At 43.1% G+C, this 19,031-nt stretch overlaps 2 protein-coding genes across 2 annotated transcripts in view; one reads left to right on the forward strand and one right to left on the reverse strand.

Moving 5' to 3' along the window:
- Window positions 1-19,031, reverse strand: part of LOC137625927 (uncharacterized) — a 205,809-nt gene that overhangs the window by 38,266 nt on the left and 148,512 nt on the right. The window contains exons 13-14 of the mRNA XM_068356940.1: window positions 15,170-15,298; window positions 1,649-1,775 (exon numbers count right to left, since the gene is read on the reverse strand). Coding sequence (XP_068213041.1) covers window positions 1,649-1,775; window positions 15,170-15,298 — 256 coding nt within the window. The remainder of the gene's footprint in view (window positions 1-1,648; window positions 1,776-15,169; window positions 15,299-19,031) is intronic.
- Window positions 6,324-8,879, forward strand: LOC137625928 (uncharacterized). The gene is made up of 2 exons (XM_068356941.1): window positions 6,324-6,510; window positions 6,620-8,879. The coding sequence occupies exons 1-2, from the start codon at window positions 6,370-6,372 to the stop codon at window positions 8,615-8,617; spliced, it is 2,139 nt and encodes a 712-aa protein (XP_068213042.1). The 5' UTR covers window positions 6,324-6,369; the 3' UTR covers window positions 8,618-8,879.

Genomic DNA, 19,031 nt, shown 5'->3' on the forward strand with positions numbered 1-19,031 from the left:
GCCAGAATTACTGGGTCCATAAGAAGGGGTGACGAATCGTCGTCTACGATCTCATGGTATTTTCTCTGTCATACTTACGGTAGAAGATGCAAACGAGACGAGCTTACCATCCTGAGGGACTGCAGAACTCCTGCCACTTGGGCATATGCCCTCTTCTAAGCTCCCTTAACCCCATTAGACCAAGGCAAGGCTGCGTCCTGGTGGGCTTAGAGGTGCCATAGAAGAAGTCGAGGACAGTATCTTTTCCCTTCAGTGGGAATTTAATCTGGTTCTTCCAACGAATTCATCTTGCGGATACAGGACAAAACCCGCAGAAAGGCATGATCTGCATTCTTCTGTTCCAAGGGAGAGATCTTTGGACTGGCCAACATAGGTAGCATACTATCTGAATGTTCAGAACCCCCATCGAAAGGATCTTCCGCCCACGAGCTCACATCCATAGGAGCCTGGGGTGGGTCAAAGACCGAGGTAGGCCATGTTTCTTCAGTCTTACGGAGGCCGATTTCGGATCAAAAGCATCTTTCCTCGAATCTGGTTACTCAGATGTCAAGTGGTAATTCTATGGCATGGTTTTTGCATCCTCTCTCTCTCACGGCCAGGTGATGAAGGTTGCAAGGAGAGAGGGCGTCTTTTTTCCCCTACCTTCCTTGGGCTGAACATCTTTAGGAAGTGTGGGAAGAGGTACAGTATTGGTACCTCCGCAGATGGAGAGGAAGGTTCGGGTTGATTCTATTCTACTAGTGAGAGTCAATGGTTATCAGTGAACGAGACTTCTCTCGGAGATCTCGAGCCCCTGGTGAGATCAAGCAATATTGTTTCCTCTACTTTCCCCAGGATCATTTTACTAAAGGTTAGACATTACCTCCATGAAAAAGGTAATGTTTATGATGAACCTTTTCTGTGGCACCTAAATGGCAAAACTAAAGATTCTTTGCTAAGTCCCATCAGCTTTGACTTCCCTTTTTACCTCCCATGAAGACATTCACTGAGCAGCACTTTTAATTCTTTAATGGTGACTTGCTCAAATGTCTGACTCATTCAAGCTAAAATGCTTCAAGCAAGATATCAACTGAAAGGGAGACTTGGTAATCCACTTAATACATTTACTGTAATAATGTGTGCTAATAATTCCTGCCTTGTGAGTAAGAAAGTCAAATAACAATCCTAATTTTATCAACAAGGCTGTGAATGATTTAGATAAAATTGCCTGTCTCCTGTAGGTACCTTCATCTTAGTTTTGGTAGGAATGCCTCTTATAAAATTGAAGTGTTAGAAGGAAATCTAATAAAAACCTTTGAAAGCTGATAACACAAACATGACATTTTATGCTATATTATCCCTTTCAATTTCAAATCACTCTGACTACGACAATTAACCAAAAATAAATTCCACACAGTCTTAAAAAAAAATAAAAGATTTTAGCAAAGCAACGGACTTAACGTCTAATTACAGTCATTAGTGACAGGAAATTCTTCCACCATTGTTCATAAAAATTACAATACTGTATGATAGAGTAACATATCTGAAGCAAAAATACAATAAAGATAAATAAAAAACTTCTAAAATTTCATGTTTAAAAATTCTGAACATCTTTCAAGAGGGAAATGATGAAAAGTACTGTATGATGATATTCTGATTCAAATACTTTCGTTGCTCTGCCAGACTTGGTAACGCAGTTAGAGACGAACCAGGCAGCTAACTTCGTCTTTCCATGAGCATAGTTCTTATTAATGGGCACAGGCAGAGGTACTCGGCTGCGATAAACTATGCCAAATCTGCAAGTAACAAACATTAAGTAAAAATGCATTACCCATAACCCGTCACCTGTAAGTAACTAAAACCACTATTCTATTTAATTTCTCTTCTTCTTGTTTTGTTAAAAGTTTTTATAGTTTATATAGGAAATATTTATTTTAATGTTGTTACTCTTCTTAAAATATTTAATTTTCCTTGTTTCCTTTCCTCGCTGGGCTAATTTCCTTGTTGGGGGCACCTGGGCTTATAGCATCCTGCTTTCCCAACTAGGGTTGTAGCTTAGCAAGTAACAATAATAATAATAATAATAACAATAATAATAATAATAATAATTATAGTGATGTTTGTCAGATTCCTGAACCATCATCAAATGCAAGTGGAAGCCACTACTTTGCCACCTTATTGGACAACCATTCAAGGTACAGTGAAATGGCTACAATGAAGAAAAACGACACAATGGAGAAATTCAAAGAATACATGGCCAAGGCCGAGAGGAAACACGAGACGTTTGCAATGCCACCACACTGATAGTTGGGGAGAGTATGTCAGCAAGGAATTCTCGGTTTTTCTTACAGAGAAGGGAAAATATAGACGGCTGACAATCCCGTTCTTTCCTCAACCAAATGGAAGGGCTGAATGCCTAAACCAGAGTTTGCTGACCATAGCAAAATGCATGATAATAGAGTCTGGAGTACCTCATAAATTATGGACTGAAGCCATTCTTCGTGCAAATTACATCAAGAATAAAACAATGTCAATGGCCATAAACAAAATTCTATTCATGCTGTGGAATGGGAGAAACCTTGAAAGTGACAACCTGAAATTGATCAAAGTGTTTGGTTGTGAAGCTTGGTCTAAGCTAAGGGAGACTCCAAAGCTAGAAGTGCGAGCGAAAAGATGTGTCTATATGGATGTGTTCCCAAATCGAAACGGATTCAAGTTGTGGAACATCAACACACAAGTCATGATCAATGCCATTAATACTGAATTTAAAGAAAAGATTTACCCTTTCAAGATAAGGGAACCAGCAGTAGGAACCACAACCGAGAAGCAAACAGTAACTCTCTTCTCATCTGTCTTGGACATTGATAATAACACAGATTGGAAGAACCATTTTTCTGATGATGACACGAGCAATAGAAACAGGGAAACTGGGAAAACTGTAAAGAAAATCAAGAAGAAATTCCTGAAAAACAAGAAAATCAAGATCAAGAAAATCATCAAGAGAACTATGACGAGTAACCTAATTTGAAAAGATCCCAAAGGACGAGAAAACCAAGGAAGTGCCAATGTTGCAAGGTCAATATAGATTTCCAGCATTTTCCAAAAGACCCATTGACTGTCGAAGAAGCACTCAATTGTCCTGACAAAGACAAGTGGGAAGCTGCAAGAAATGGAAGTGTTAGAAAGCATGTGGCCAACCATGTGACCAACAGGACAAAAAGTGATTGATTGCACGTAGGTATTCAGAAGAAAATACATTGAACTTGGTAAGGTAATAGTACACAAAGCAAGACTTGTGGCCAGAGGGTTCTGCCTAGCACCTGGTGTGGACTAACTCGAGACGTACACTCCTATAGCGAGAAAATCGAGCATTGGACTACTACTTGCCTTAGCAGCTGAAAATTCATGGTCTGTTGAACAGATTGACATTAAATCAGCCTATCTCAATGATGGACTGAAGAAAGTTATATTTATGGAACAACCAAAGGGTTGTGAAGTTTTAAACAGAAAACATTTTGCTTGTGAAGTGGAGAAAAGTATCTACGGCTTACCTCAAAGCAGCAACAAACAAGTAAAAAATATGGGTAATGCCAATGCTATCAGACAGAATAGAATATTTTACTGCTATGTACAAATTGGAATGAAGAACTGAATGTGAAGCTGACAAAACTGGGCCTGATTAGATCTGAATTTGACAGATGTGTCTATTATAATGAAGCTAAAACAACAATTATCGCTGTTCATGAAGATAATTTTATCATTGTTGGAAATTCAGAAGATGTGACATTTCAAGAAAGAATTAAAGAATTATGCTGTAAAAAATTTAGAAGAGGCATCCAATATTCTTTCCATTATACACATCAGAGATCCATCAACAATTCTGATCCATCAGAGAGACTACATTTAAGAAGTGCTGATACATCAAAATCTTGCTGAATCAAAAGGGTGTCAATGCCATTAGCACTAAATTTTAGAAAAGAAGTCCCAGAAGATAAGGTATGTAATTCAACAGAATACATAGGAATCACTGGTAGTTTGTTACACCTAGTAAAATGCACTAGGCCTGACATAGCTTTTGACACAGGAGTACTATGCCAGAAAAATCAAGATCCTCAATAATAAGATCTGAAGAATGCAAAACATCTGCTACGATATCTCAAGAAGACTTAAGATTTAGCCATTTGCTACCAGAAAACTCAAGAACGTCTAACAACATGAGTGGATGGAAACCATGCAAACGATCATGATGGAAAAAAATCCATCTCTGGATTTGTAGTAATCATCCTAGCAGGTGGGCTAATAATGGAGAAGCAGGAAGCAGAGAATAACAACACTCTCAACAAATGAAGCAGAATATGTAGCACTTTGTGAAGCAACAAGAGAAGTAGTTTATTTCAGAAAACTGCTTTGGGAACTTGATACACAAAATCACTTTGTACAAGAGCAAATCAACTTAAGAAAAATCAGCATCAAGTACATTCCATCAAAGAAAAATTTGGATGATCTTTACCAAGATCATCTGAGTGAGAGGACCAAAGAACTAATGACCAAATGGGACTGTCTGCTGTAAAAGCGCCTTTTCTGGGGCGGCCTGTGACGGCCGGTGAGAAAGGTCCTTCCTTATACCTTTCCTAATATAAATCTTCCAAATATACTAGAGAAAGATAAAAGCATGGAATGCAGAGGTTACAACCCTCGCGCGAACACCTTGTAGGTGTCGTGTATTAAACAAAGGCATGTGTAAACCACTATTCACAGGTTGTCTTCCATTTAGATAATCCCTTCATCAATGGGGAGGGCCGTGACAGGCCCTAGATAACATGGTTGAACTCCCCAACGACACCTACCACGCGCGCCCTCTAGGACATCCTTCTGTAATTGGACTTGCAGCAAGCACAGTTTTTTTTGGGCACTGTTTTTTCGAAGAGTTTCTCGTTATTTCAACATGACTGACGTTGTTACTTCACCCTTACCAATGTTAAGTACCATAGTTTGTTTTGGCAGCTTTTGGCAGTACCGGGCATTTGTTCTATTTCCATTATGGTGGTTTTTAGTTTTGGAAGCGATTGTCCTGCCGAGGTATCGGCAGCCATTTTGGGTATGTTCGCTTCGGTAAATTTTCTAGTTATTTTTGCCCATCTGGTACTCTGTCAGCTGGGTTATATCACTTACGTTTTATGGCCTTTTATGTTATCATTAATTATTATTAATTTTTACTATGGTATTTATTTGCTTGCAAGTCCAATTTGGACCTACGAAGAATAGCGATTTAAGATAGCGTTTTAAAGCATAGTAACGATTTAAAGCTTAGCGATTTAGTCTGTTAATTTGTACCCTCCTGGAGGGTTCGTTTTAGACTACAGTATATCCTTGTTTATTTGTTACGTTGTCGTTATTCTTCGTTATTACTATTACTAAGAAAAGCAATCAATTTTATTAATTTTCTTATTTATTGTGTGATGTTAATTTTTAATATGTAACCTTGAGAGCGAAAGCTTAGAGTGCTCGTTTCCTGTTCTACAGGTATGAGTTATCCTTTCTCTCGTTTTCTTTGAGTAAGAGAGGTGAATTTCCCGTTCTCTGTTTTTATACGATCACGGGTTATTCAGGCCTCCTCTCAGTATCAGAATTGATGATAGTACGTTTAATATTATAAACGATTTATTGATGTGGTTACTGTTAATATAGCTAACACTATTATTAGGTACGTTAGTGTATGAGTCATTAATTGGGGTCGTTTTATACCGACACCCTTAGCTCCGCCTTGAGTTATGCTTAGCTCCGCCTTGAGTTATGCTTAGCTCCGCCTTGAGTTATGCTTAGCTCCGCCTTGAGTTATGCTCCGCTATAATGGATACTCATTGGGTGAGAACTAGTTATCGTTCCGGAGCAGATTTTTGGAGTGCAACGGTGAAATCCGGCACTCGGACTCCGGCTGAAGCCTTTTACACACGAACCTTTGTCATGTTTGATCACAATTACACCGTTAAGGCCCCCGTTTTCATCGTATCTCCGGCTTCACTGGAGATAACTCATTCATTGAGGATAATGTTATCGTACCGGAGACGGTCACGATATCACGATGACGGGCCTTTGCTACCGGACCTCCGGTAAAAACAGAGATCAAGCAGGAGTCCAGAACCGGAGTTAACAGTGTGATACCGATGAAGTTTAGAGATTCATGCTACGTGGTTACTGGTTTCTATTATAATTTCTTATTTTATTAAGGTGTTAGCTACTACCATACTCACACATTAATTAAGATTTAAGTGTTTCTGATTCATAAGTCAATGACAAGAATCTCAAGGAACATCCAGACTTATGTCTTCTTTCTTTTTACAGAAAGTCTGCTGCACTGCCAGGGGCTGCTCCGCTGCCTTTACTGATTCCATGGGTCATGATCTATGCCGGGCCCATGCCCATTGCGCCATATCCTTCTCTCGGGAACCGGGACCAGCCCCCTATACGATATGGTTTCCGGAGGCATGCATGCTCTGCTATGAGCTGTCAGCCCTACTCCTGAGCGAGGAGGTAAGTTGGTTCTAGTGTCCCTGTTAATATCCTTTGCGAAGAATTAATTGCTCTTTATATATTGACTTCAGTTTTGGCTTCATCATTAATTCCCTCTCTCCTCTTTCAGGCTGATGATGAATCTCTCAGGGAGGCGAGAGCTACTCTCCGGCCTTGGGTGTCAGGGTTTGGGAGGAATGCGCCTGCTGGCGCACCCTATCTCCTTGATGGAGACATGGCTTCTCGCCTATTCCCAGGCTCTACTACTGCAGCAGTTCCACCGGAGACAGCGGCCCCGTTAATTGAAGTGGTTAGAGCAACCATTCTAACTGAGGAAGAGGTTTTAGTGACGGAGGCCGAGCCCTACCTAGGTCTGGACGAGGAACCCATGGATGAGCAGGTAGGTGGTGTTGAGTTGGTGGACCCCCTTTCACCCCACACTCCTTCCTCTACTACTTCCTTTCACGGCTTTGATAAACCTACGGCTTCTCCTCGAGGTCCCTCCGTTCCTGTACGACCCAAGGTGAAGCCACTACGTACCTTTAAGCCTTCAGCTTTGCCATTATCAGTGTCACCGGTTCCGGGACCCTCAAAGGATCCTGATGTTCATATTGCTATACCTAAAACCGTGACTCCTAAGAAGTCAAAGTCTACTAAGTCCAGGGCTTCGTTAGAGGATCAGGCTCGGGAGCCCCCTTTATCCGCCGCCATGGTCAGGGATATTGTGAAAGAACAGATACAACAATATCTTCAACAGTCTAGGGCAGACCGAGGAGCTATGACGGAGCTCAAAGATATGGTGGCAAGTCTCATCCGTTCCGGAACTCAGATGCCCCCTCCTTCAGCCCCGGACGCATCGAAGTTACCTCCCTTCGAGAAAAACAACCCTTGGAGGTTTGCCTTACATGCTCCATATATTGATGGTGCCATAACTCTAGAGGGCATAGGCACCCGTCCTCTAGAGGACTTAGAATTTTACCCTCCGGGACTAGAATTCCCATTCAACGGCTTCGTCCGATTGAAAGAACATGCCTTGGTTAGGTTAGACAAGGTACCGAAGGAAACGGTAATATTCCCTAAAGAGCAGGCCCAAGCTTTCTGGGCCAGGACGTTGTCAGACTGGGGTTGCACTAATTCCAAGCTCACCCCACACAAAGGAGCCTACACCATATTTACAGCTTCTCCAGGTATTACCTTGCCTATTACAGATAAAGTGGCAGCTCTTACTTTTCAGGCTATCAAAGAAGGTTCTGCCATGCCGGCTCTTAAAGAGACCGATCCCACCTCCATGCTCATTCCGAGTACCGTTACTATCTGGGATGATGCCCCCGCTACTTTCACAGTAGCGAAGTTAGACCCAGACTGTGCCTCTAATCTGTTCTCCGAGAAGCTTCCTAAATTACCAGATATTCTTCTCAAGACTGAGTTTGAGGCACGGAATAGGTTGGCTAGGTCTCTCCACTCCATTACCTCCGTGGAGTCCCTAACCTCACTTTATCCGACCGAGACCATGTTCCGGGTATTCACAAAGAACCTGTCTCTGTCCTTCCAAATCGACTTACACGAGTTTTGTTCGGCTCGGGTTAGTTGCAGGAAGCACGTTCTTTCTGAGGCCACGATCAGGCATGAACCGAATAGGCTGATAGCTTCCCCCTGCTGGGGTAAGAACCTTTTTCCTCAGGAGGAGGTGAACAAGGTACTACAAGACGCTGCGAGAGCAAATCAAAATTTGCAAGTGAGGTGGGGCCTCACTGCCAAAAAGAGGGTTGAAGGTCAAAAACAAACCTTCTTCAGGAAGAAACAGAGGTTTGCCCCTTACAAGACGAGCCGAGGTCACTACCAACAATCGCCGATTGCCCACTCGTCTTCACAGTCTCCCACTGCTTCGTCTCCTCTACAGCCGAAACACCCTCAACAGGTGGTCTACCTCACTGCTCCCCCAGGTACCCAACCCAACCCCGTTTGGATGCCCTCACCCGCATACAACCCTAGCTACGGACCCTCAGGTCCCTTTCGTGGACACCAGAGAGGTAGCTACAGGGCTAGAGGACAGTTCCGTCAACGAGGCGGACCTAGGACAAGGGGTTCTCGAGGAGGGAAAGAACCTAGATTCACTCCCTCGCAATGATATAGTTCCGGTAGGGGGGAGACTTTACCACTTTCGAGACCGTTGGACCTTCAGTCCGTGGGCTCACAGCATAGTCTCCAAAGGCTTGGGGTGGAAATGGTCACAAGGTTCTCCTCCTCCACCAGTGACCTTCTTCCAGAGACCCACAACCATTCTGAGAGAGTACACCACCGAGTTACTACAGAAAAAAGCAATCAAACGGGTTCGATCGCTGAAGTTCCAAGGCCGCCTGTTCACAGTTCCGAAGAAAGGCTCGTCGGCATTGAGAGTGGTCCTGGATTTGTCAAAGCTAAATTCTTACATCCTCTGCGACAAGTTCCGGATGTTGACCATCTCTCAGGTACGTACCCTGCTTCCCCGTGGGGCCGTCACCACCTCTATCGATCTTACCGACGCCTATTATCACGTACCAATAGCTCGAAACTTCTCTCCTTACCTAGGTTTCCGTCTAGGCAGGAAAGCCTTTGCATTCAAAGTCATGCCCTTCGGCCTCAACATTGCACCCAGGATATTCACGAAACTGGGAGAGACAGTGCTAGAACAACTCAGGAACCAAGGGATTCAGATCGTTGCTTATCTGGACGATTGGCTTATTTGGGCTCGGTCAGCCCTGGAGTGCAACAGAGCTACGAAGAAAGTACTTTGTTTTCTCGCCAAACTGGGATTTCGGGTCAATCTCCAAAAATCCCGCCTACTTCCATCAGACCGCTTCGAATGGTTAGGCATACAGTGGGACCTTGCACGGCACAAGCTGGTTCTACCTCCCAAAAAGGTAAGAGAAATAGCTTCCAAGGTCAGGAATTTTCTAAAACACAGGCAGGTGCCCAGAAGAGCCTTAGAAAGAATCCTCGGCCTTCTTCAATTCGCTTCAGTAACAGATCGCCTATTGAAAGCCCAACTCAAAGACATCAATCGAGTTTGGAGAAAGAGAGCCACAGTACCTTTAAGAGACAAGGTCTCGAAAATCCCCTGTCTTGAAAATGAGATTACAGCCATGGTCCGAACCGAAGAACCTTTCCAAATCGGTTCCTCTTCAATTCCCACCCCCACAAGTGACAATTCATACAGACGCGTCTCTGAGTGGATGGGGGGGTTACTACGAACGTCAGATGTTTCAGGGCTCTTGGTCACCCGCCATGAAACACTTCCACATCAATGTTCTCGAAGCCATGGCAGTGTTCTTGACCCTGAAGAGGCTCTCTCCTCCGAGGTCGACCCACATCAGAGTAGTGTCAGACAGCACAGCCGTAGTACACTGCATCAACAGAGGAGGATCCAAGTCGCCCAACCTGAATCAGATCCTGGTCGCTATCTTCACCTTGGCAGCAGAAAAGAACTGGTTCCTGTCAGCAACCCACCTAGCGGGAGTCCAGAATGTGATAGCGGACTCACTATCCAGGACGAAACCACTGGAATCAGAATGGTCTCTGGACATAATTTCCTTCCGGTGGATACTCAGGCTGGTTCCGGGCCTTCAGGTAGATCTATTCGTAACTCAGATGAATCACAAACTTCCTTGTTATGTGACACCAAACATGGACCCTCAGGCTTATGCCATAGACGCATTAACCCTGGATTGGAACCATTGGAGGAAGATTTACCTATTTCCACCAGTGAATCTTCTAATGAAAGTATTGCACAAACTACGCTCCTTCCGGGGGACAGTGGCCTTAGTAGCACCTCACTGGCCAAAGAGCAGTTGGTTTCCTCTCCTCCTCGAGCTGAAACTCCGACCCTTCCGGATTCCATTCCCCAAACTAACCCAAGTAATTCAAACACAGACTGTGTCAGATTCCTCAAGGATAGCCAAAACCCTAACTTTGTAGACTTCATGAAGTTTGCAGCTCATAAAGACGCAAACATTGACCCGGAAAACGTTCTCTTCATCGAAGCGGACAAAAGGGACTCGACAATTCGTCAATATGATTCGGCTGTTAAGAAATTAGCAGGTTTCCTAAAGAATTCAGACCACACTCGTATGACTCCGAATTTAGCCATCTCGTTCTTTAGGTTCTTATTTGACAAGGGCTTGGCAGCTAGCACTATAACTACCATCAAGTCAGCTTTGAAGAAGATATTCCTGGTTGGGTTTAACATTAACCTAGCTGATTCCTATTTCTCATCTATTCCAAAAGCATGTGCTAGGCTTCGGCCGTTGGATCGGCCGCAAAAAGTCTCTTGGTCTCTGAACAATGTCCTCAAACTCGCGTCGGACACTGACAACGAGTCCTGCTCTTATATCACTCTGCTTAGGAAGACGTTATTTCTATCAGCTATGGCCTCAGGTGCTAGAATCTCAGAACTAGCAGCGCTCTCACGTAACCCGGAAAACATAGATTTCCTCCCTACAGGCGAAGTACTGCTTACCCCAGACAGAGCTTTCCTAGCTAAAAATGAGGACCCGCAAAATAGGTGGTCCCCTTGGAAGATCATCTCTCTTCCCCAGGATCCTTCGCTGTGTCCAGTCACTACTCTCAGGACCTTTTTAGCTAGATCTGCCACCCGCTCGTCTGGCCCCTTATTTATCAGGGAACAAGGTGGTACTTTGACCATTTAAGGTATCAGACAACAAATCCTCTACTTCATTAAACATGCTAACCCGGAATCATTTCCCCATGCTCATGATATACGGTCAATAGCTACCTCTATCAATTACTTCCAGAACATGGACTTTGATGACCTTAAAAAATACACGGGTTGGAAATCTCCTATGGTTTTCAAACGCCACTATCTAAAGAACTTACAGGCCCTTAAATACCCTACGGTTGCAGCGGGGAGTCTTATCTCCCCCCATTAATCTCTGATTATTTCTTTATTCCATCTCTTCTCTCCTCCCTCCTGACCACCTCTCACACCACGTCGCCACTCTCCTGGGTGGTTCGTTAGCCCTAAGTTATTTTGCCATGTTTAATTGTTATGATTTAACTGTTATTGTAATTACCATTCCTGTAAAGTTTAGATATGCTTAGACATGTAAGGTTGATACCTTTCACGACGGGACACTCAGGTGATCCCTGGTCCTCATATTATTTTAGCATTACATCCCCTATGCCTATGGCTAGTTTATGATTTATGTTTACTTACAGTATTATATTATTGCCTTACATGGTGTTTGTTTTCTCCTTATTATGTTATTAATTTATTGGGCTTGGAAGGCATTCTCTGGTACATTCTCACCGGCCGTCACAGGCCGCCCCAGAAAAGGGATTTTGACGAAGGAAAAAACCATTTCTGGGAAGAGGCCTGTGACGCCCGGTGAAACCCTTCCCGGTTATTTGATACAGACCCCACCCCTCTTTTTCCTTGCCAAGCCATATGTTCTTGCAGAAGGATGTCCTAGAGGGCGCGCGTGGTAGGTGTCGTTGGGGAGTTCAACCATGTTATCTAGGGCCTGTCACGGCCCTCCCCATTGATGAAGGGATTATCTAAATGGAAGACAACCTGTGAATAGTGGTTTACACACGCCTTTGTTTAATACACGACACCTACAAGGTGTTCGCGCGAGGGTTGTAACCTCTGCATTCCATGCTTTTATCTTTCTCTAGTATATTTGGAAGATTTATATTAGGAAAGGTATAAGGAAGGACCTTTCTCACCGGGCGTCACAGGCCTCTTCCCAGAAATAGATTTTTCCTTCGTCAAAATCCCTTTATTATTCATTCATACCAAATGTTGGTCATACATTATTATCAAGTTTGTGAGTACATTCTATTTCAATTATTATGCACTGTTTGTAGTTTGTTGTTACCAAATTTGCAAGTACATTTTTGAGGATGTTTGTAGTTTGTTGTTACCAAATTTGCTAGTACATTTTTGAGGATTTTTATGCAATGTTGGTAGTTTATTGTTGTCAAATTTGCAAGTTCACATTTATCAATTATTCAATGTTGGTGGTTATTGCAAAAAAATTGCAAGTTTCTGTTTGTCAATTATGTTGCAATGTTAATTTGTAGTTTGCTTATTATGTTACTAACATGCATTGTCTGCATATGCCCATGGCTATGCTATGTGTTAGTTTTAAATGCAGCTGTAAACTGAAAATGTTTGACGTCTAATCAAATCAATATGTACATAATTATATCCTTCTTATGTGTTTTTGTGCTTACATTTCATTTGATATGCTTAAATTTTTATTGTAAATGTCAAAGCAGAATAGCATGTCAATTTAAATAGCTTTCATCCTTATTCAAGTTATAACAAAGCTGTTCATGAGTACAGTATTTTGTTTGCAGCAGTGTAGAAACAAAAGATTTCGTTATTTCCTTTTAAATGATTTTTGTCTTTGTAGAAATAATCTAATTATGTGATTCTCAGTTTTGTTTCTTTGTACTTATTTTGTTTCAACTTTACCGCCTGGCAGCAGCAAATGCCAACGTCGGTCGTTCCCTTACCAAAATGTAAACAAACCCGACCCATATGGCGAGGCAAAACAGTAGGGTGTTATTTTGTCATCCATACCTTTGTAACTTTAGTTGGGTATTCAAAAGCAACAAGTGAAGGTGTGTTTTCGTTAATCCGACTCATGAAGGTATATAGAAAGCATAAGAGAGAATATTTAATTAAGAAAAGAAAAATATCACACATAACCAAAAAAAAAAAAAAAACACTTTAACAGGGCGATATGTTCACAAAATTAGGGCCATCATCCTACCTGACAGAAACCTCAAAGGAATCCTCACATGCAGAACATGGGTGGGCGATAACGAGCAATGCCAAAATTACCTTGCTTTTCTTCTCACTACTTACCGAGGAAGGAGGAGGAGAATGATCTCTCTCGGCTCGCTTCTTCAGACGAGAACATCTATCCCATGGGAAGGATGACCGCTCCCTACAATACTTACATGGAGATTCTATAGATCATCTCTTTCCTCTATGCGGCAGACATACCGGGAGAGAATTCACATATGTCTGGCTTAAACAGGTTCCACAAGTGACCAGTACGGCCCGGACAAGAACACATCGAGGTCAACATTTGATGAAAGGCACAGCCTCTAAATCAAAAATAATTCACATACAAGTGACAAATAATGTCCATGATACAAAGACATAAGCACAAGCATTATAAGGGTGACAAGCAGAAGATGCAATTGTCTGATCGTAGGAGTGAAGGTAGGCATGTCCGACTGCCAGTACAGCCAGAAGTGTTGTGACTAGACGCATGAGGCAAGCGTAACAGCAGCATAGCATGACGCAATCTAACGATTCTTTTTTTTTTGTCTGGTCATAAGAAACAAACCCGGATATAACCCTATTAAATGACTCAGAAGTTTGTATCTGCATAGAATAAACTGCGATCATGGAAGTAGGAAAGGAATCACAACTAAAAGGTCAAGTAAACTTATGACAACATGAATATAGAAGAGGCGGTAAAGTTCAAATACTGTATCTAAGAATGACTTTAACAAGAAGAGGCGATGCCACAATAGAGTTGGCCAGTAGATGTTAATTATTTAAAAGATCCATCCATCTCGGCAAAGACAGAACTCAGAGTATATAATACAATCATACTGTACTTGCAATATAAAGTATATTACTTTATAGTTGTGAAGCATGAGCACTCACCAAGACTTGGAAAAGAGATTCAAAGATTAAGAAAATAATAAATAAAGACAAATCACTGGGCCTATATTAGACCAGGCTGCTCTAGAAAAAGCTTAAGGCACAATTGGGAGATTAGACAAAAAACAGGTCAGCCACACATTAGCCAAGAAAGCTTCAATAGGCAGGTCACGTGGCAAAACTGATCAAGGAACAAATAAAAGAGAGATTCTTCCTTGCTGACATGATCAAACAAATACTACTTGGTAGACCCAGAAAGGATTGGAGCTAATGCTTAAGGGAGAACTTTCAAGAATAGGGAGTGGAAACAGATGAGCAGCTGGAACAAGCACAGGATAAGAGCGAATGGAGGAACCTTTCATGAGCGGTCATGGGTCATCATGTGCCTTGAAGAGCAATGAAGTTGGAGTAAGTACTTAATGGGGTTCCAGTTTACAACCTATTTACTTTGGATTACCATATATAATGCAGCCCCTATTTCACTATTTATTCTTTAATAATTAAATCCTCAGTTGTTTCTTCTTCATATTTTACTAACTTTTTATTTTTCACCCTTGTTTCTTACAATGTACTGTATCTTTTCTACCCTGATGACGAATCAAGCGAAAACACTTGGTACTACCTTCTACCTTTATTTTCCTATGGTATTTACATACCTGTACAATATCTAAAACTTCAAAATATTTGGAATATTGGAAGAGGAAGGTAGCAACATGTTTAAAAGATTTTTTCTTAGGTTTATAATTAATTCACACAGATTATCTACCTGTAAACTTGAAAATAACTTATTGTTAATGATAAATTGATTATATGCATGAGTAATATAGTAAATTTCAATTAAAATTTCACCTGAGAGAGAGAGAGAGAGAGAGAAAGAGAGAGAGAGAGAGAGAGAGAGAGAGAGAGAGAGAGAGAGAGAGAGAGAGAGAGAGAGAGAGAACATTAAGATGTTGCAGCAATTCTAATAAAGAAAAAAAAATCAATTTCATTTACCGACTAGAAAAATCAGAGTCGTGCCTGTAGTTGAAGGTCCAGTTGAAGACATTCTTGAATAATTCCAGGTTAACATAAACATGCATGGGCGTTTCCCCAATTAAAAATACGTATCTAGTATGTGGAGACCTGTTAAAATAACAAAAAAAATGACAAAACCACTGTACTACTACTACTACTAATAATAATAATAATAATAATGATAACAACAATAGTAATAATGATAACAATGATGATAAGATTATTAATTATGATGATAAAAATTACATTTATCCATAATTCCTATGCTGAAAATCAGCTTGACAAGTACAGTACGTGCATTGCCTTCAATGATATGAAATTTCTTTAAAAAAATCATTAATAAACACTAGAATTTATGAAAATTACTTTGCTCTTAAGACTACCCTATTATGCAATATGATATAAAATGACAAATTTGTAACACAGTATTTGTATTTTTCCTAACTATACAAACCTGGAGCTCTTTACGTACGAGACTTACCTATGGTGGGTGGAAGTCCTAGAACTGTCTGGTGACTGTCCCGGGATGCTTACTCTATGCTGAGCATAAGCTGTTTAGAGGGCACCCTGCACACCTCATGATCCTTTAAGGTTGATGGCCTGGGCAATTGGTGCTAGGTGTAAAATTCTGCAATGTAACTTGACCAGGTAAGTGTAATTTTTGGAGTCAAGTTCTTCACTTAACCCAGATATTGATTGAACGGGGACATAAGTATAGTAAGTATATTACCATATAGCCCTCCTCGAGCCCCTAGATCAAAAGGGGGTGTTAAGGGCCTTGGGTCTGCGATGTCTGCTTTTTCTGAGAGCTCCTCTTCGACCCATGAGCCTTAGCTGGAGAAGATCTCTGCAGTGGAGGTATCCTCGAGTTACAGCGTGAGGTCATCGCCCTATGGAGGAGGGAGTTCTGGCTTACTTTCCTTCATCTGTCTGCCACTGCCTCAATGTCTTCCATGTCAAAGAGTGAAGGGCCGTCAATCGAGGAGTTGCACAACCTCATCACTTCCCTCTTAGGTACCTGCCTCTGGAATTTTGAGACTAACGCATCGCATCGCCTAAAAGCCCAGTTGACCCACTGGTTCATGATGTTCTGTGTCAGGAACTCCAGGGTGCTAGCTCCCGAAAGGAGAAAGTTCAACAGCGCTTTTTTCCTTTGAGGAGTAGATAGGGCCTCTTCCTTCCTTCACAAGGTAGTCTACTGTTCCTAACCAGAACTGTAGTACAACCATAAAATGGATTACAACAAACAGTTTGCAACCCTTATAATGTTGGCTGCGTCACCCACAGAGAAATGCACTGGCAAGGTTACCAGTTTATCCAGAGAAGAATTCTGCGTCAAAGCCAAGATAACCGGATCCAACAGTAGAGGACATGGATCATCCTCTACAATCTCGTGATACCTCCTATGCCGGACCTATGGGGAGGAAGTAACCAGGGAGGATGTAACAGGGAAGAATCAACCAACTGGAGGCACTGGGATGCTCCTGCCACTTGGGTCTAAGCTCTCATTGTTGCCTTCATCCCCATTGACCAAAGCAAAGATATATTGGTCTTTGCATATCGCAGAAGAAGTCTAGAACCGTGTCCTTGCTCTTTTTCAGAACATGAACCGGTTCCCCTAGAGAGTTGACCATCCTTATGCTGGACAGGACTTGCAGAAAGATGTGGTCTGTGTCTCTCTGATATAGGGCGAGATCTTAGAGGTGGCGGACTCCAGCAGCACTTCATCAGAATTTTCCGAGCCATCATCAAAAGGTTCTTCCTCCTCCAAATTAGCATCCATAGCAAACTGGGGAGGGTCAAGGTCATCACCAGAATTCATTCTCATTGAGGAATAAGTCCTTAGAGGAAGACCACGGTGCTTCAGTCTTATTGAGACAGACATTGAGACCAAATGACGTTCCCCTTGAGGTTAACACTCGCCCACAGAGTGCCAATTATTAGGGACAGTCTTGGTGTCCTTTCTTTCTCTCGAACAGATGTTAAAATCTTTGAGAAAGGAACAAACCCCCCTCCTCCAACTCTTTAGGCCATGCATCTTCAGAGAGAATGGGAGGAGAAACCCCTGCCACCGGCAGGAGGTTCAGGCCAGTTCAACTCTCTAGGAGAATGCCTATAGTTGTCTGGGAGAGAGATCTCCATTGGAGACCTCGATCCTCTACTCGTTCAAGGGTGAAATGTCTCCCGCCGGGGGAGTGTTTGCCCTGTAAGTCCTCTTCCTCCCCTCTGACATAATGGAAATTACAACCAACCTCTCCCAGGCAGATCCTGGCTGGCAGGCACCTTGGTATTCAAGTACTTTTGATACCTTGCAGTACCAGAGGTGAGAGAGACTTGGGAGGGCTGCGAAGTGGAAGTTGCATAGCCAAGCTCCGGCGTTAAGCATCAGAGGAGCCCTCACTCCCCTTAAGAGATAGAAGAGACCTCCAAAGGAATTTTAGGGACATCCGGGGGTGGAATTGTCACAGGATGATCGGTTGGTCATGAGACTTCCAGCTTCACTGCCTGAAAAAGTTCCAGGAACTAGGGGTGTCTCTCAAGAATGAGACTGTTCCTGATTGAGCTGCACGAACCTGTTTCCTTGCCTTAGGTGGAGTGCCAAGGAAAGGAAGGCCATGAGAGGAAGTTGCCTTGTGTCTTTGCCTGTGCTCAACTTCCCTAAGGAAGCAGACGCTGTCTGTATACCTGTCCAAGCAATCGGCCTGTGAAGGAAAGACAACCTTTGTGAAGGAACCTGTTGTTCCCCTTGCAAAGCAGACCGCATGCTAAGAGCTCATTGGCAGGGTGAGAGCTGATAAGGCGCACTTGTGCGCGCACCCTTTTCACTTCACACAAATAAGGTGTCCACCAGTGCTCGCCTGTCCACCTACGTGCAGCTAACAGAGCGAGCGTGCGAGTCTTGATGGGAAGACTCGCCCAAGAGAGCACTGTATGCAGCATAGGAAACGCAAGCACCTTCAGGTAGACGAGCTCGCCCTCCCACCTCGCTAATTGGTCGGGAGAGACGCTGCGCAAGAATCGTCCGCTAGATTCCGCTCACTCGCTAACTTGCTAGCGAGTCAAGAGAAATTTTCCCGCACACCTTATCCCCAACAGGAGAAAGGCGCGATGACTTTCTTTCCTGCAAGGGTGAGGAAGCCCAGGAAACTGCTAAGCGCTTTCCGGCAGGCAACAAAGCAAATTGCAGGCTACCGCCTCCCACCATCATCATCCAGTTCCGAAAATCTGTGCTCTGATGAACTGGAGCAGGGCATAGACGAATCCAGTGCCCTTCAGCAGAATCCCTAGGAAGTAGATCACTCGGGAAAAGTCCATCTCTCCCTCAGGCGGGAGGGACAATCACTCCTTTTGCTCCTGTCAGCAAACTTCCTCGCTGGCGAGACGACTGGTGAACGGAAGCTGGCCAAAGGAAGCTCTCCCACAGAAGGGAAGGCTGCCCAGCGCCTGGTGGAGGATAACTTTCGTTTGAAAGGGAAAGCTGTCTAACACCTAGAGGTAGACCTTCGGGCAGCACACTACTTCCCTTCTTCCTGAGCAAACCCAGCCAGTAGATTAACTTTATAAACTGCCCTTGGGACGTAGCCGAAGCTAGTCCCGGGGTTCACCCCGAAAGAATCCCCCTACAAGTCACTTCGAGGAGTACTTGTCAGCAACTGATCTCATCTGGCCGCCAAAGCACAGCAAACGTTGGGGAAAGCAGGTGCTGAGATTAAGAAGGCTGAGTGTGCATGAGACTCTTTTGGTCCTCGATCTCCGGAGTCTCGAGGGGGAAGATGAGAATCAACCCCTAAGGAAGATGTCTGCTCCCGTTGCGCACCTAGCTGCAAGACCTCCTGTAACC

The sequence above is a fragment of the Palaemon carinicauda genome, chromosome 33 (assembly GCF_036898095.1).
Source record: "Palaemon carinicauda isolate YSFRI2023 chromosome 33, ASM3689809v2, whole genome shotgun sequence".
In the NCBI taxonomy this organism is placed as follows: domain Eukaryota; kingdom Metazoa; phylum Arthropoda; class Malacostraca; order Decapoda; family Palaemonidae; genus Palaemon; species Palaemon carinicauda.